Source organism: Notolabrus celidotus, chromosome 17 (assembly GCF_009762535.1).
Source record: "Notolabrus celidotus isolate fNotCel1 chromosome 17, fNotCel1.pri, whole genome shotgun sequence".
NCBI classification, from domain to species: domain Eukaryota; kingdom Metazoa; phylum Chordata; class Actinopteri; order Labriformes; family Labridae; genus Notolabrus; species Notolabrus celidotus.
Genome location: NC_048288.1, coordinates 11,149,940 through 11,167,821, shown reverse-complemented (window position 1 = coordinate 11,167,821; position 17,882 = coordinate 11,149,940). Strand labels below are relative to the sequence as shown.

At 40.6% G+C, this 17,882-nt stretch overlaps 1 protein-coding gene across 1 annotated transcript in view; it reads right to left on the bottom strand.

Annotated features, from left to right (window-relative positions):
- Positions 1-548: 548 nt before the first annotated feature.
- Positions 549-17,882, bottom strand: part of LOC117828934 (microtubule-associated protein 4) — a 108,017-nt gene continuing 90,683 nt past the window's right edge. Inside the window, exons 10-17 of the mRNA XM_034706347.1 lie at positions 17,338-17,512; positions 17,107-17,169; positions 14,567-14,874; positions 13,354-13,410; positions 9,779-9,860; positions 9,308-9,420; positions 5,300-5,492; positions 549-5,069 (exon numbers count right to left, since the gene is read on the bottom strand). Coding sequence (XP_034562238.1) covers positions 5,056-5,069; positions 5,300-5,492; positions 9,308-9,420; positions 9,779-9,860; positions 13,354-13,410; positions 14,567-14,874; positions 17,107-17,169; positions 17,338-17,512 — 1,005 coding nt within the window. The 3' untranslated portion in view covers positions 549-5,055. The remainder of the gene's footprint in view (positions 5,070-5,299; positions 5,493-9,307; positions 9,421-9,778; positions 9,861-13,353; positions 13,411-14,566; positions 14,875-17,106; positions 17,170-17,337; positions 17,513-17,882) is intronic.

Below are 17,882 nucleotides of genomic sequence, written 5' to 3'. Positions count from 1 at the left end.
TATTGTGCTTCAAAAGCACATTTCTTATTACAGTGAGGAGTGTTGTAATTCAATCTCCCAAGGGACCACCACATCACATTGTGACAAAACTCTTTCATTTTCATCTAACATTGGAAGCCCTTAATGGAAATTGAACTCAGAACCATCAGATTGAAAGGTAGCAGGCCTACCCTCAACACCACAGGGCTGCTTGGATGAACTTATTTTTGTAGGCCTTACATTCCACCATTTAGATTGTTTTCTTCAAAAACACAGTATGAGTATTATGAGTAATTATATTTTCAAATTCGAACTGAATGGATATTGTATGTACTATACTAGTATGGGCCTGCTAGCTTTCAATCTGGAATACACTCCAGAAGGACTTGAGATTGACAGACCTTATTTCACAAGCCTTTGGCTCTATCTCAAAGAAAAGACAGCGCGACACCACTGAGCAGTGCCTGTGTTTTTAAAAAAATGTCTGTGATGTCGATTTGCACTTTATTTAAAAAAATAAACTGAGTCTCAACAACTCACTGAGGTTAAAAGAAAGAAAGAAACACCAATGAGAGTTTTAGTCCATTTTATTTCATGTTCAACAATCACATCACTAATTAACAAGTAATCACAATAAACACTTTTTTTCCAAACCATAAAATAAAATTCAAATTAATGAAAAAAATAAAATAAAACCACAAAAAACAATAAGGAGGTTCTGCAAATGACAGTAAGTCTACCAAACACATCCCATTGTTGTTTTTGAGCATGCTCTGCAGGTACAGTAGGTGTTCATTCGCTAGTGTTACACTTGCATGTCTGGTACGAGTGCAGTGGCAGAAAATTAAGCTCTACTACGCTCCTTGAAAGGATTACTGAGGAGCTTTTATTAATAACACAAGCCAAACCTGACAGCTACAGTTAGTCTTCTTAACAGACGAGGGTGTGTTAGGGTCTCGATGTGTGTGACTCTTCAGGGCAGACTGCTGCATCTTCAGAGCAGCATAGCAGCCAATTTGTTCTGATTTGCAGTACTAACAAATTACAGGCCTATATATCAGCTTCTACACTTAGTGTGAGCTTGAATGAGAGATCCCATGTGCCCACTGTGATATAGAGAGACGCGTTTCAGCTGCTTCAGCTTCAGTTCCAGCCAGCGATCTTCTTCAACATATGACCTGCAGAGGTCACTGTGTGCTAAGTGAGAAGTTTTCCAACCTGTCAGAACATTATTCTCATCTCTTAAGACTGGGCTTCCGGGCATGATTTAATTGTGTATTATGTATAACTGTGCACATCGAATTGAGTTAATATCTCTTAAATTGAATCTATGATGTCAGTTTCTAAATCAAGCTGCTGTTGCTTCACTTTAAGTACAGCCTAATTAATGAGATTTTAAAGACTTAAAGAAATCCTGTTGTGCATATCTCCAGGACACACTAGGTGAAACTGGATGTCACAAATCAAAAGTAAAATCCCTTCAACCATGAGAGCACAACCACCACGAGGCTACAGGAACACAACGATAAATACATATACAAAAGTGTTGCGTCTTTAGTACAATATATCTCAAAAGACATTCTTTCACTTCAGTGGCCCCTTTCCAATGAAAAAGGCAAACTTTTTCAACTTGTCATACTAAGAATCAGAATAATAGTCATAATAGTCATGATAAAACACTCCTTCCCAGAGAGCCGTAAAAGGTACTAGGACACAAATGCAGTTCTGACAAATCCAAAACCCCCAACCCACCAATCCCCACCGGGTTCTGATGCTGATGCTTTGTTCTGTTGTTTGGGGGGGGATAGCAAGTACATCAACAATAATATATCTATATACATCCGTGTGCAATCTCATGAGTAGTTGTAAGTAAAAACTCTGGGGTGAAAGCAAAAGCTAAAACACGGTTTTGGACAGGCACAAGGACTAGTTTACCTAGGCGACAGCCGTGGCACGAACAAAGCAATTCAATGATGACAGCTGCTGTTCAAACAACATCAATCCTCAGCTGGCTGAAAAGAACTCCAACATCTGCAAGTGAAACATTTCCACTTTTATACACATCAGTTAGAAGTTATTGCCTGTTTTTGTCAACAAATCTTTCAGAAGGGGCTTTTTTCTTATAATTAATCTAAAAATATCAGTAGACAACAAAACAAGAACTTGGAAGGAAAACATGTTTCCTGATTGAATAGTAAGGGGGAATGAGGTTAATGTCATTCAGTTTATTCCAAGTCATCATGCAAAGGCTCATTCATAATTAAGTCATTTTGGCATTAATTTAATTTGTCTAATTATACATCACCACTCCTCACAGTGAACCCTCTTTGATTTAAAGCATTAAGGTGCAATTTAGTTCCTTCAAACCTTTTTATTATAACAATTAATTGATAAGGTGACAACCTGGACAGAAAACTCAGTCGCATCTTTAGTTTGATTTGTCTAAATTAGTCTGCAAATAACGCTCTGGTCTTAAAACAGCTTTTATTTAAAGGCAAAAAATTAAGAAGATAATTTAAAATCTGGCGTTTGACGTCAACTCACGCGAGGTTCATGTTGATAACTTGATTTTCATCACTCACATAAAATAATTGTGGGTAAGATTTCATATTCAAACCTGCAAGTTGATTTTGCATTGTCTTTCCCTTTGATTATTGTGAAAACGTCATTTACCTCAAAGCTAAAGCTGATCTGAGAAATACGTCTTCATGAACAATGGGGCAATCAGTGTTTAACGTAAAAGCAGCTGCTCAAAGTGATGAACCCACTGAAATCAGGGCAGTATTTGTGGTTTTCCTCAGACTGACGACTACTGTTTTTTCTCACAGCCATCCACAAAGTTAGCTAAAAAAGCAGTTAGCTATAGAAAAAGTCAGAAGAGGAGCAAGTTTACGAAGCAAATGATTTTTGAAGCTGATAAAAAACTTCCAAGGAGTAAAATTTGACTGAATAATCTGAACTTTTGGAAGCAATACCATCCTGTGAGTAATAACTGTTTACAAATGTGACTGTGGAATTACATCATGAATCTAAGACATGATATATCAACCATCAGAGTAACAACACATTAACTGCCTACCCAAAGATATACATGTGGTACCAACAACACTTTGAGTAATAATACAAACAGGTTGTTTTTACCTCAGGGCATCATATCGGAGTAATAATCTGGCCATGCATTATAAAGGCAATAATTGAATACATTAGTAGAATAGAAAGCGCATCATGTTCCACTGCCAATACAGGAAAGTTTCCAACACATGTACAAGATGTTACTGTACACAGCTGAAGCTTGCCAAACAACATTGTAGCATAACCTTGAAAGAAACACCTGAAATAGGACAACCATGACTACTTGTGCACATGACTACCAGGATGTATAGGGTTTTCTTAAAATAGCAATACCAGGTTGCGCCTAGCGGTTTATGTGCGTGTTATGAGCTATGATTTAGCTTTCTCTGAGCAGTTTTAGGCGTGAGCCTGCGGCATCTGTGTTTGCTGTAGTTTTCAGGTAAGAAGAATAGGAGGCACATCCAAGACACACAGCGCCTTTGACTTCACAGACGTTTACACATCTTACACATCTCTCTCTGGACTGTAAGCTTTTCTACTCAAGCAAATCTCCTCTATTGCATTTTTTAAAACATTCAGTTTCCAACACGTCTTTTTGCTATTTCGCCATAAATTTAACAACACAGCTCAAATGCTTATTTTTCAAGCACCACTCCCCTTTTCTCACTTTCCTCTGCCCTCTGAATTAGATTCCTTCTCTGCTGCGTGTCCTGGTTTAACAGAACCTGTGCGTGTTTCCAACATCCTCTGAGTGTTAACAGAAAAAAAAGACTGCCACTGTATTGCTTATACAGAAAGAAAAGTACAATAAATAAAGAAAACCTGGATTTTAAATCAAGAAACCTGAAGGAAAGAAAGAAGAAGAAAACAGAAATAAGATCCAAACAGAACACTAAAGCTCATTTTAACGTTATTTTTGTCACTCAAACACATCATCACAAACACAGAGAGTAAAGAGTTAAAGAGCCTACTTGTTGTCTAAGTTTTTTTTGTTTGCCAGCTTGTTTATGATACGTGATAGTGAAGAGAGAGGAAGCGAAGAAGCAGATGAGATGAACAATGGACTACAATGATGTTATTGAAGCAGAGAGTAAGTGGTTTACTGGGAACAAACAGCCCATGAAGTCACGAGGAAAAAGAGAAGCTAAGAGCTAAGGTGAGTCCAAGAGGGTTTCCACAACGCTCAGTCGACAAATGAAGTGCTGTTATTTGGTGTGTGGAGGTGACATGAAGCAGAGTCCACCACCAGATTGTTGGTAAATGATTCCAGGTCTGTCAGCAATCAAAAATGAAACAAAACCTTGTCATCCCTGTTTTTCCCTCCACAAAGATCCCACCAAGGCCCAAGCGTAGTCTATACAGTCACTTCAGCCGGATATAAGGGGAGTTAGCAAGGAGGATGGCGGTGGTGCACAATGATGAGCTCATAACATGATACCAGAGTGGCGGAACTACTAGATGGTTCAAACATTTGCAAAGACAGGTTTAAGATAAAGGGGGCAGGGTTTTCAGAGCATGATCAGGTCAAGATCCCTTTAAGGAGCAGCTGATGTCCCCCTGAGCCTCCCCCTGAAGCAAGGAGGAGGCAGAGAGGGAGCTGACACAGCCTGCAGACACCAACGACTCAATGAGGGAGACACTGCGAGGAGTCGTGTGGTGGTTGTGGTGGTGGTGGTGGTTTTGGTGTAGAGAATAGGAAGAGCCGTGTGGGTGGGGACTGTCCTGGGGGGCCGTCCAGGTGACGATGTCGGCGCCGTGGTCCGTGCGAGAGCGAGCATTCTCGCGGAAGTTGAGCTTGAGAGACTCAATCTGCAGCAGAAAGGTCGTAAAGAAAAAAAGGGGCAGGGAAGAGGGAGGAGGAGGAGGGTAAGGGAGAAAGAAAAAATACATAGAAAAGGGAGAAGTCGGGGAGGGGGAGTTGTCGTGGGGGGTTGAAATGAGGAGGGCAGAGGGATAGCAGAATTAGATGCCTGCAAGATAAGAAGTCGAAAGATGACGGTGTGATCAGGTGCTTTGGACTGCAGGAACAAGAAGAAGACAGCACAAACAGACACAGATGTACACTCAGTGCAGTCACAAAGACTTAACAATGAACTGTTTGATCTTACTTAAAGACAAAGAGCAGGTTAGTACACATAGTATACAGCAGTGTTTCATTTCTCCTATGCTTCTCCGCCTCCCCTCTTTTCCACATTAGGATGAAACCCTGAGCTAACAGCAGACGAAGCTGGCACACACTTATACTTACTTGTCTCTGGGATGCCTGACTCTAGAGCTTGGGGCTCCCGGAGGCCCTCACTATCACAGGGAGCCCCCTCCTTCAGCCCATTCTCATGGGCAGCAGCACCCCCTGCCTGCCCTGGCTCGGAGCCGGGGGCCAGGGCCGCGGTGCCACTCAGGGGAGTCTCATTCCCCTCTGCTGTCTCCTGGGCCCCCTCAGCCTAGAAACACATAGCAGGGCGTGTCAATCGGTAGGGATGGAAAAACCTGGCTCCACATCTGTCTTTCTTTGACTTGAGTAAAACAAAGATTTCAGTTCTGTCTTCATTATAAATGATTTTGGAAAACTTGCTGGTTATGCCAACGTCTTGTGAAAACACTAAAAGATGTGGAGCCAGACTACGGTGGAAAGAGATGAGATTGCAAAAGAATATAACTGGAGTACACAAAATTCAAACGGAAGGACATCAAATGAATGACATAAAAGAACATCAGATCAACAAAAGCAGATGCAAAGTGTTCAGAAATGGCATTTATGTGCAAAAAGCCTTTCTGCAAGATCTCCAACATATGTCTATAAAACTACTTGAATGCCACTGCTCTACCTAGGAGCCAAATATCAAATGACAAAATCCGGGATGAACCGCGTAAATACACAATCAAAATAAATAATACATTTATTATTGGGTTCCACAAACTGGTGAACAAAGTCATGTTCTAATCACTTGTTCTCATTTCATAAAATCATGTACGGCCTCACAAGGTCACTGGGCCAGCTTTGAGTCTAAATGAAAAAAGTAGAAGAGTGCTGTTTGTGACGGTAGATAAGGGGAGACCAATCACAGACATTAATTTTGCTTTTGCAGCAGCCAATATCTCTAACTCATTCAAAAACAACACAGAGGCAACCCATAGCTGTGAGCTGGCTTCCAGGCCCGATATGTCATTTAGTATTTAAAGCTCCTGTGAGGAACTTTTAGGTAGTGTTGACTCGTGTGCCCACTGTGGACCATGTGTACCGCTGTTATCTCTTTGCTGACTTTTTTTATGCATTTTTTTGGGAGAAAAATATACTATATAATCTTTGCCATGGACAATGTGAGAAGAGGCTGTTGCACTTTGTCTGACACCTTTTTCCAGAAGCAGTTTCAAGCATTCAAAGTAAATGTATAGAAATAGTCAGTCTTTATCGTGATAGCCTCACTTTTTGTTGGGGGTCATAAAGAAGCATCAGTATTAAATTCAGTCTGTTTTATAAGCAGCTAAATAATTCTCACAAGAGCTTTATGAAGGATTTTTCAATTGCGTGTGTTTTCCAGGAAAAGCAAACTCTAAAAAAATCCTTAAGAATAAAACATGATTTTCTCGTCATTGTTGGACCAGATACTGGAGTAAAGGTGAAAGTCAGTGAAGGCATAAATGTGATGTAAAAAAACATGATTTCATGGACATTTTTAAAGACAGGGCAGCTGAAATGATCTATTACTCTAAATGTCTTCCATCAAAAGACAGAATTTTACAAGTCTGCCTCTTTGTAATTTCCACTTCTCTAAAACCCATCTGAGCCTCTCGCTGCAAAGCCCAACGGAGCCTTCTGGAAGAAAGATCTAAAGGTCTGTTGAAAAATGGGTCACACTTTCGGTTTTAAAAAAGACTCAGTCATTCTAAAAACAGCTGGTCCCTTTTGTTTTTTATTCAATGTTACATAAAGACGCAGAAATGTATGTTCATTTGATTCTATTTTCAGAAAGCCACATTTGCCGCTCCAGTAAGTAATTGGGGTAGTAAGATGGTGTAGCTGTTAAAATAAGCTACGATGAGTGTGTTTGTAGTAATGAAGGAATGTGTCATCCCGCATGACAAAGTGGCTCAGGCTTTAAATACTTTGGGGGCAACAAAGGAGCTCTATAGGGATAATTAATATCTGGCTTTATATACCCTGGATGTGAATATTTGCAGTCTTTCCTGCATGAAAAAAAAACACTGCTATATATATAGATAAAAGGACGCCCATCAATTGGGACTCTTGGCAGTGACACAGCACAGTATGTTGGGGATTCAGTCCACATAGTACTGAGGTGATAAAAATATAATGTATGCAATGAATTCTGTCTGTCAACATTAAAAAAAGTGAGAGGCAAAGCGACTTTTTTAGTTTTAGTTACGGTAAATTTGAAAGCTCTGCAGGTATTCAAAAATAGACTTCAGTTAACACACATCAAAAACAAAAGGTCTGCCTTAGATGGTTATTTTTATTAAAGCTATTTATATCTGTCTTCATGATTGTGCATCCTCCCTAGGCTGGAGGGTGTAGATGAAAACTGTGCGTGCAAAACAGTGTATGAAGATGAGACTGGGAGTGGAGGATGGGATCATGCAGCGATCATGAAACACAGATGGGCTGCAACAGGCTGAGGGGACAGGGGACATCATTTCGCACAAAATGACTTTGTTTTTTAATGAGCCTGCAGGCCCGTCCCTCAAGAGTTCACAACCCAAAACTCATGCAACTCAAATCCTACATAAAACCTTTTATGTTTTATAAATCTCAAACTGACCCTGATCTTTTGTTAAAAAATCTGTTGGACAGAGCAAAGCTGCTGCGGCCTCACGGGAAAACATACAGAAAATGTTCCTACCAAAAGATAACATGTCAGGAGAGAGGGAGCAGACTGCAGGTGAGGAGGGTTTCAGATGTTTCAGCTTTCAGGAGAGCAATCACATCATCAGTGACACCACAACACCTCTGTGACACACTTATAATCACCAACATGCAAACAATGAGGGGATGGAGGATCTGAGTCGGGACAACCCCGCTCCTATAACCAGACTGACAAGCCTCCAAAGCTAAAGGGATGCTGCCACAATCTCACCTAAGACTTTAATTCTGGGAAAGGACAGTGCCGCATGCCTGTTTTGGGGAAAATGTTTGGTGTGGTACAAAATATTTTGAGGATTAATGATGTGAACCAATTATCAGCCTTCAAGATCCTAACCATGTTTTTAGGAACCTCGCATTGTTTTTAAGACTCAAGGGGTTCTTCATTGATTGTAGCCCTGGATTGCAAGAACGTTAAGATTCAATTACACTCTGGAACTGAACCATCACATCAGCAACAATAAGAAACTTGAATAATTGTAAGTACATCTGCAGCCACACAACTCTTTGCATTCAAAGGTAGTGGGAAATGAAACAATGATGGACTGCTTTCATCTGAACACAGTGGTTCAAATGCACTTGATGCACGTTACAATGAAGGTGAGTCTCATGTTCACTCATGTCACTTGATGCATGTTGTTCACAACAAGGACACACAACATGTTTTGGCTGATACAGTTCTATCACTGCTAAGTTGGCAGTGTTGTAGTATTTGAGTCTAGGACAAGTCCCACTCCAGTCCTGAATTTCAGGATCATGACTCGACTTGAACTCAAGCATTGACAGCGTTTGGGCTCTGAAGATGGAGAAGAGGATGCAGACTTTTGTTTTCAATAAAGACTGTTTAATTGGTTTTGATATTTTTTTGCGTAAGGCCCTCATATTTTATTCACTTTTGAGCAAAGTCTGACGTGTGTCTTCACTTGCATCCATCCTCTTGTACTATCCTGTTCAACAACAGTTCCTGCCATTCATGCATTTCACTTTCAAAGATTTGACAACAGATGCAAACAAGAGCAGTGCAACAAGTTGGATACATAAAAGAACTGCCAAGGAGAAAATAGTAACAACCTCAAACATCAACAGACGTCTATCTATGATGCATCCAGAAAAGTAAGCGAGATGCTAAAGTTAGCCTTCTTGGACTATTGCTAACATTACCATTAGCAAGCTAACATTAGCAGCTAAATTGACATGTTTGATTCAGTAGAGTTTTGATTAGATGGGTTGCAGGTATATTTGAGCTTTCTAGACACTGCAGAAGAGACAATGAGTCTTGATTAAGAGGAGCATCTGCGGCCACCTTCACATGGAATTAAAAAACACAGTTTACAGTTTATAGACAGATTAAGCTGTTTTCATGTGGGATAGTCTCACCTTGATGTTTCCTCCACCAGGTGAGTGGCTTACATTGTCCATGGAGCCCACTTTGGACTGAGCCTTTTCCCTGAAGTTCACTTTGTGGGCCTCGATCTTTGAAACACCACCGCCTGCAGCACACATCAAGAATCAGTCTGATGACCATACACATTTGTGGTTGGACACAAGACCTCATAATCCTCAACTAGTGATTCACTCAATCTGTTCAACATTTGTTTTTAATAACCTGGTTAAAGGATCCTGATTTGACAGCTTTCTATAAAAACAAATGCAGCGTAATCAAACAACCCTGAGAAACATGCCTATCATTATGAGAAGGTTCTCATACACCCATGTGTATGAATTAGTTGAATTATCAAGGTTTACTTATATAAACTTCTATCTCCAGTAACATTGAGAAAGAACATGCGTCACAGCTTTTGATCAACAAGCCTTAGTGGTAGGCCACAATGAAACTTCCCAGCTCACCAGGCTTGTGCTTGATGTTGTCCTTGGAGCCGCACTTTGACGTCACCTTGCTCAGATCCACCTTCTTGTTTAGAATCTGCACCTGTTAAATGTCACACAGGCCTTTTCATCAGGGGCTGTTCACACTGTACAGGATGAACAGGGCTTTTTGAAGAGACATAAAACCCAATTTACAACTGGATTTACCACCATGAAGACGAGCAGTGCTCTCCTCAAGGCTTGGAGACAACCTGAACTGTTTCATAGTTGACAGATCAAGAAATGTGGCGACCAACAAGACGGAGAATGAGATTACAACTTCAAGACCATGACTCTCCCAATGCAGTGGGATGTTCAGGAAATCTGAGACCTAAAGCATTGCCAAGCTAGGGTTGATTTCATACTTTTAGTTGTCTATATCTGTGCAGGAAGACTCTGGTGCAAAAAGAATAAAGCAACAGACACCTAAAGTATAAAGCAAGCAGCTGGCAGTATAAATACAAACATTTTACCTCTGCGATGAGACAGAAAGAGCCAATGAGAGGCCGGTGACTTGGTTATTTGATTAGTTAGTTAGTAACAGAAGAGGACGACACAGGGTTTAAGGAAGCAGGAAAGGACTGTGGAGCAGGTTCTAGGGAAGGGCTGGTATATAAGGCTTGCTAATAGGCTGTCTAAACATCCCTCAAAGAGTCCAACCGAGAGCAGCACTTAGACCTGGAGGCCAAAAGAAACTTCATTTGACTCAGGCACTACCTTTTAAGGCTGACACCTTGATATTTTGTAAATTTGACGTATGCTGGCACTGATAATGACTCTGTGTGGATAATTTTTTATCTGATCCATTTTTAGCAGCAAAGAAGAAGAGATGAAACGTAACATTTCATCTGCGCTTAGTTGTTCCTTCTTGCCATTTCTTTAATTTTCTTGACTACCCATCTGATGCGTACAAGCTCTAATTTTGGGCCAGGCAGTACTTACTTTCCCTCCACCAGGAACATGCTTCAAATTATCCTTGGAGCCCAAGCGTGAGGTGATGTGGCTGAAGTCCGGCTTTTTGGAGACTATATGAACCTATACGGACACAGCATGGCAGCAAGAGGGTAGAGTGAGGAAGGGGAAGGGGGAAGGAATGAAACAAGAGGAGAAGAGAAGAGCGTAAAAGGGAAAAGAGGAGAAGAGGATGTGAGGAAATAAGTAGAGGAGAAGTGATCGTCATAGGCAGGGTTAGAAAAGAAAGGAAAGAAGGACAGAGCGAGGTTCTCCTGGACAAATGGCTACAACATTTTCACTATTTTAGGTTTGCTTTCAGGGTAGTTGGACTATCTTAAATGCTCAACGTAGCTTATGTTTCTATTTGAATACCGACAGTGACACACGTCTTAAGGGAGTGAAAGGTTCTTAAGACTCGTCTTAAGGCTCTAAATCTGGGGTACAAAAAAGCAGGTACTAATGAATGTCCCAAAGAAAGTTTAGTACAAAGCAAACACATGCAGAACAAAATACAAACATTTGTCCTCGTTTAGAAGAAACCAGATGACACAAACATACATGTTCTAAACACAGACTGGAGACTGACACTGTGGATTTAGGAAAGGTTAGATCATTTAGTAGACACCATAAAAACAATCACAGACTATTTTTGTGAGCAGAGTTAGATATAAGAGTTAATGTAGATGGCAGAGCATGCTTCCCTTCAGACATATAACCTCACAGTCACATATCTGTATATATCATTTTAACCTTTGTACCACAGCGAGTGAGCAAACAGCAGGAGTTGCTACTGTACAGAGAGAAGCCGTGATCCCTCACAAGCATCCCACTGACAGTTGTGTTTGATGATAAAGCTCTGCACGTCTCACCATGTAGGTTTAAGTTTTTCTTTCTTTCCAGAGGACTTACAACCAACTTTGTTGTGTCTTCCTTTTGAGATTCATGAAGTAAAATGCACTGAACAAGTTGATGACTGTGTTTAGTTTTTGTCGCATAAAGTCAGTTAAAGCTCATTTGAGCTGCTTTAAGTTAGTGTTGAATTTGGTGCCCCCTGTGGACAAAGTGATACATCTTTGCAGCAACACACTTCTTCATGCTTTTGGAACAGCAAGTTCTCTCCTAACATTTTAAAAAGGAAATCTAAGAGCTACCTTTTTAATCTGGCTTTTAGTCCAGAGTATTTTTTATAGCTTTGTTCGATATTTTTTTACATTAGTTTAAGAGTAGATTTATTTCTGTCTTATTTTGACTTTTCATTTTTTTCAAGATTTGAATTCATTCAATTCCCGACATTTCATTGTTTTTACTGTAATATGTTTTTCTAATTATTCTATTTTTCAGTATAGTATATTTTTAGTCCTTTTTTTTGCCATTTTTTATGGTTGTCTGCTTTGATCCCCTGTGCAATACTTCAATATCAATTTGCAATATTGTACTTTAATCTGCAATCCTATTTATTTATGTTCATCTGCTAAAATGTGCACACTGGCTTCAGCAAATGTATTTATTTCTTTAAATACTCCTTTATACTTTTATACTTTTCTTCTTACAGATAATATTATATTTGGAATTTTAGATTTATATTTAGGTTTCTATTTCTATTGCCCTTAAATAAAATTAAGCTGAATTAAGTTATATCTTTGCTTGTCTTGTCCTGTACATTCTGTTACATAAAACCTCATCCTGTTTTCTTTTGACAGAAGAATATATCATTCATCAAGATCCTTAAAGATAAACTAATGTAAAAGCTTGTTACTGCAAAGTGCTTTTAATCACCTCCTTGAACCTCGACTCAGTGGCAGTATATGTTAATAATTGATCTTTATGGTGATGGTGTCTTTTGAGTTTGAGGGACAAGTAAAGGCCTCAGTACCAGTTTCATTCTATTTCTTAATCAGACAAAAAAGAGCTGTATCCGTTGACTAGTATCTGGACTCCAGGTGACAACACCCTCATAATTTAAAGTCATTAATTTCAATAAAGACTGTATGCGTTCTTGATGAGCTGCTGTATAGTATTGATTACAAGATAACTGGAACCAATGGCTGTCCTTGCCACAACGTAGCTCTGACAAATGGAGTGAGACCAGACTAGGTATGATGGTATATGGTGATAAGGAAACATTAGGTTGTAATACCAGCTTCCTTTGAGGTATTTACTTTAGAGCTAAGGAGTGAATCCAATCAGCATTGAAGAGAAACCACAACCTATGTCTGGTTAAATAAACATCTTGACTCTTAAACCAGGGTGCTAATTGATCATGAGAACAACCTTCAGTGTGAGGACGATCTTACTGCCAATATGAGAAAATAGAATCAATCCCTTCATGTAGTTAGAAGAGTTAAATTCTCCAGAGGTGCATCTGTACCTCCTGGCATAAGAAGTTGTATTTGTGTGAAAATGAGACAACATTCTGTTTGAGTTTTATCACTGAAAGTTGGCGGCTGGGCCCTCCAGCCAAAACGCTCTCAGTAATGCAATTCAGTAACAAAGAAACAGAACTATGAGAGATGGTGAAAGTCAAAACATAAAAATGTACATGAACAAAAAGGGAGAGGTGGAGGGTAGAGTGTGTGGGAGGGTAGGGTGGAGAGGGAACTCACTTTGCCCAGGCTTGTTTCTTTGGAGGCCACACCCCTGCTCAGAGAGGCAGATGACATCTGGGGAGACAAGCCCACCCCGGGTCAACATAAAATAACTTAAAGCAACACATAGGAAGAGGAGATGGTGCAAGACATGCAAAAGACAAGGTATGAGGGTGAAAAGATAGTTAGAAAAGGAGACTGAGAAGGGGGTGAGGAAGGACAGGTAAAAAAAGTTGGGTGCATAAACAGATAAGGGGAACTAGAGAGTCCGTTTTGTTCATTGCAACTAGGGTGTAGTTCACATGGTGGAAAAGCTGAAGAAGTCTGATCACAGGATCAAAACAGCAGGCTGCAAAACTGCAACAATGAGTGAATAAGAGAGGGATGTAAATGAACGGGTATCACTACAGGAAGATATAAACTAAGAGGAGGTATTTTACTTTGACCTAAACCTTCCGTCGTTTGGAGGTCAACTAATTCTTGTTCCTCGTGGTCAAAAAATATGAAATTACAACTCATTGAAAGAGACTTAGGATGAGGGAGGTCTTGAGGTGTTACAAGCCAAAATTAAGCAGGTGGCAGGGCCTTGGGGTAGGAAATAGAGACAGGATGTAATCGAATCCCTAGGTTGACTAGGGTTAACATGCAGGCAATACTGTTAATGATGCAACTCTTACCCAAACCATCTGTTTGAAAAATCCTGTGCAGCTGCTCATATTGCTATGATTTCTCTTAATCAAGTAAGTTGTGCTGTGACGGATAAATAGTTGGAGCAATAAAATTGACCCAAGTTCAACATAAAACCATACTACCCTTAAAGAAGTAGCCCCTCCTAAGAAAAAGAACTACTCTATGTTGCTGTTATTTCCTCAGGCATGCTCTACAAAGTGTCTGAGTTCAGATGAACATGCAGGAGAGTGAAGGAGAGATGTTTGAAAAAAGGTAAATGTGACTTTCAAAACTGAGCAAAACAACAAAAGTCAAAGAGAGAAAGAAAAGAAAAACAGAATGCATGAACTGGAGCTACTGATGTGAGTGTGTTATCAGCTTTGTGCAGTATTCCTGCAGAGCTACTGTGTATAGTTAGAAGAGGTGATATTTTTACTCAGGTTGTTATTATTTTAGAAAAACTTGAAGAATAGTTGAGAAACAGCGATAGGACTCCAGCGCCCTGAAACACATGCTCAAGAAAGAGAAACACCAATCCAAAGGTCTACACAGTCAGACCTACCTTCCCTCCTCCAGGCTGGTGCTTCATGTTGTCCGTAGATCCGATCTTGGAGCGGACGTTACGGATGTCAGGAGTTGGTGCTGTGCTTGGACGAGACGTGGTCCTCGAGGTGGAGGTCGCGGTGGTGCTCGTGGCTGAGGAGGTGACCCGGGTGGTACGGGGCACCAGAGGCTTCTTCTCTGCTGTACCAGAGGTGGAGGATGATGTGGCCGGTTTGGCTGCAGTGGGTCGAGTGCGAGAGGCAGCAGTGGCGGAAGCTGAGCTGCGGGCGGCGGCAGTGGTGGTGGTCTTCGGCTTTGTAGAGTCAGCTGGAGGGAGAGTAGGTCAGAGCTTTATAAATTTTCTTTCGTTCACTTACCTGCACTGTTTGTCTTGTTGTTGTTAATGAGATGACAGTGTTTAAAGTCACTTTTTACCATGAAACTGTGGAGCACTTAGGACAAAAACACACTGCATTTTTGCTTTCATATCAAGAGGTAGTCTAGACGACCGTTATCACTCTCATGCCTGGTAGGGTATTAATGTAGAGGCTTTGGAAAATGTCTGGTCAAAGGGCAGACAGCTCCAAGCTAACCCTACAAACCTCTCTGAAGTGAAATTTGTATGTGTAGAATCACATTTGTTTAATAAGTAATGAGTAAATAGTCATTTTGAATGCCACTGACATATTTATCTCATTCAGATTTGGGTGAATACATTTCAGTGTGCTAAGCGCTAACAAAGTGCAGCATGAGCATCTATTTAAACCTGTAAATTCACATACTTTTTGCGATGCTGTGTCAGCCTTTTCTCTGCTCAGGCATGCTAGTCCACATGTCCTGCTGTCAATCCTCGCTTACAGCCTTTGCTATATCTCCAGCTCCTGTTAAGACGTGTTTAATTGAGGAAATCCTCCCGCCTGCCTCCATGTTTCTAAAGAGTGATTTGACTTGCAGTGTGAACTCAGAGCAGATCAGACCACCAGAGGCTGTATCAGCAGGAGCAGCAAACTCCTGTCAACAGCAAGAGGTCTGTAATCCACAGAGTGCTGAAGTGAAAGGTTTTTAACTCCCTAGAGCCTTTCAGCAATAAAGCCTCACTCGCTCTACGAGCCTGCCCGCATTGTCATGGTTGGACTGTGTGTGTTGCAGTGTCACACTCCTGCTGACAGCTCTCCTGTTGCCATAATGTAAACTAATCTGTTGACAGGAGGAGTAAAGCTGAAGCTGTGTAGGAAGAGAGAGAGAGAGAGAGAGAGAGAGAGAGAGAGAGAGAGAGAGAGAGAGAGAGAGAGAGAGAGGGGGTGCAGGGAGGAAAAACTGAGGAAAGGATTATAAAGGAGGAGAGGGAAGAAGAAAGAGGAGAGAGATACATGCAAAAAGCAAAAGCACAGAGGGAGGGCGAGCACTGCTGTTCTGGTTAGCGGATCGCTGGAAATAATGGCACCAGTTGGTTGGTGCTGTCAGCTCTGGGATATTATTATTATATGCTAAACACTAGCATGTACAGAGATTATTTCCCTGACTGTAGCTGGCAACGTTAATTCTATGTTTAAAATATGGATGGTATCAACTTGAGACCAGAACCATATTTTTGGAGAAAGTTGAAATTCTAATTCAGTGAAACTCTGAATGTTTCACATTAAATGATGTAATGTATTGAGTATATTTCATGATTTGACCACTTGAATTAACATTAACAAACTAACAAACTTATTGCATAGTTCTGATGATGACAGAATTTATTAATCATCTGTATTACTTTATTCAGAGTACTTTACATAATATATCATCACTTGCTTTATTTAAAATGATGATGGAATTCAAATGTGAGAACATAGAAGTCTCATCACTATTATCTCTCTCTCATAATCTCCTCTATCCCTCTGTCCAACCCCAACTCGGTCAAGGCAGATGGCTGTCCAACGTGAGTCTGGTTCTGCTTGAGGTTTCTGCCTGTTAAAGGAAGTTTGTTCTTGCCGCTGTAACTTGCTAAATGCTGCAAAGTGCTCTGCTCATGGTGGTTTAAGATGAGATCAGACTAAGTCCTGTCTGTAAGATTGGACTGGATCTTATCCTGTCTAGATGTTGGGTCTTTGTTAATAATAGAACAGAGGGTACGGTCTAGACCTGCTGTGTTTGTAAAAGGTCTTGAGATGTTGTGATTTGGCGCTTTATACATACAGATAAATGGATTGATTGATTGAAAAGGGAGATTACATCTTTAATTCTAACAAAACAGTTGCACCTTTAATTACCGTAATGGATCTAAACTTGGGCATTAAGTTTGATTTTTCTTGTTTTTTGTTGTCATTGAGAAATTACAATAAAATCAGTAGATATAAGATCCATCAGTCTTTATCTTTCCCAATTTCTTCTACTGAATCAATGGAAGGGTTGAAGTTTTCTATGTATCTAAATATCACATTTTTCTTGCCTGTGGTTTCTCTTTGACTCTTAAAGTATGTGCTTGGGTGAAAAACTACAGGCTGAGGCTGAACTAGATTCTCTCAAGTGTCTCCTGTCACTGCATGTTCAAAAGTGTGAGAAGGTCAGTCATACCTGTAGAAGACCTCAGAGTGCTGGGCTTCTTCTCCTCTCCTGGTTTGCTGTCAGTCTTAGAGGCTGAAACAGACACAGAGTTTGAAGGAAGAGTAGCATAAATGATTGAAAGAGTACTCAATATGTTGCATGATTAAACTGAATACATTTGTTTAACAATGACAATGCTGATTATCGCAGACATATGTGCCATGAGTATACATTATGCATGCAAGAGCATGTCTGCCGTACCCAGAGGCTTCCTGGCTGCAGTGGTGGTAGTGGTGGTGCGAGTAGCAGCTGTTGTGCGCACAGATGAAGCGGTTTTACTGGCTGCTGTGGTAGCGATTCCATTTTTGGTGGCAGCAGAGGAGCTTGTTGTAGCAGTGCTGGCCTTTGGCACAAGGGGGCGCTTCTCTGCTGTGGTCTAAAGAGAGGGAGAAAAACAAAAACACAGGGGTTGTCAGGTGAGGAGAGAGAAAGGACAGCCTGATGAATGAGAGAGAACAATGTCAGCGGCAGTAAATCTGTTGGCACTAAAGTGGGTCATAATGAAAATTCTGTATGCCTTGTGCTGTCATCAGTTGAGTTTTCAGCGGCTTCACTGAAAAATTAAGGTCAATTTTTTTCTCCCCACATGTGTGTAACATCTAGTCGAAGGCGCTGCTTGATGTTTGCACATTTCATTCAGCAGCATGCTTCTCCTACATAACCCCTCAGATGATGCTACGGTCCACATATGACTGAGCCATCATGCAACAAGCTGACCTCATTGAACTGAGTCAGCCTGCACCCCT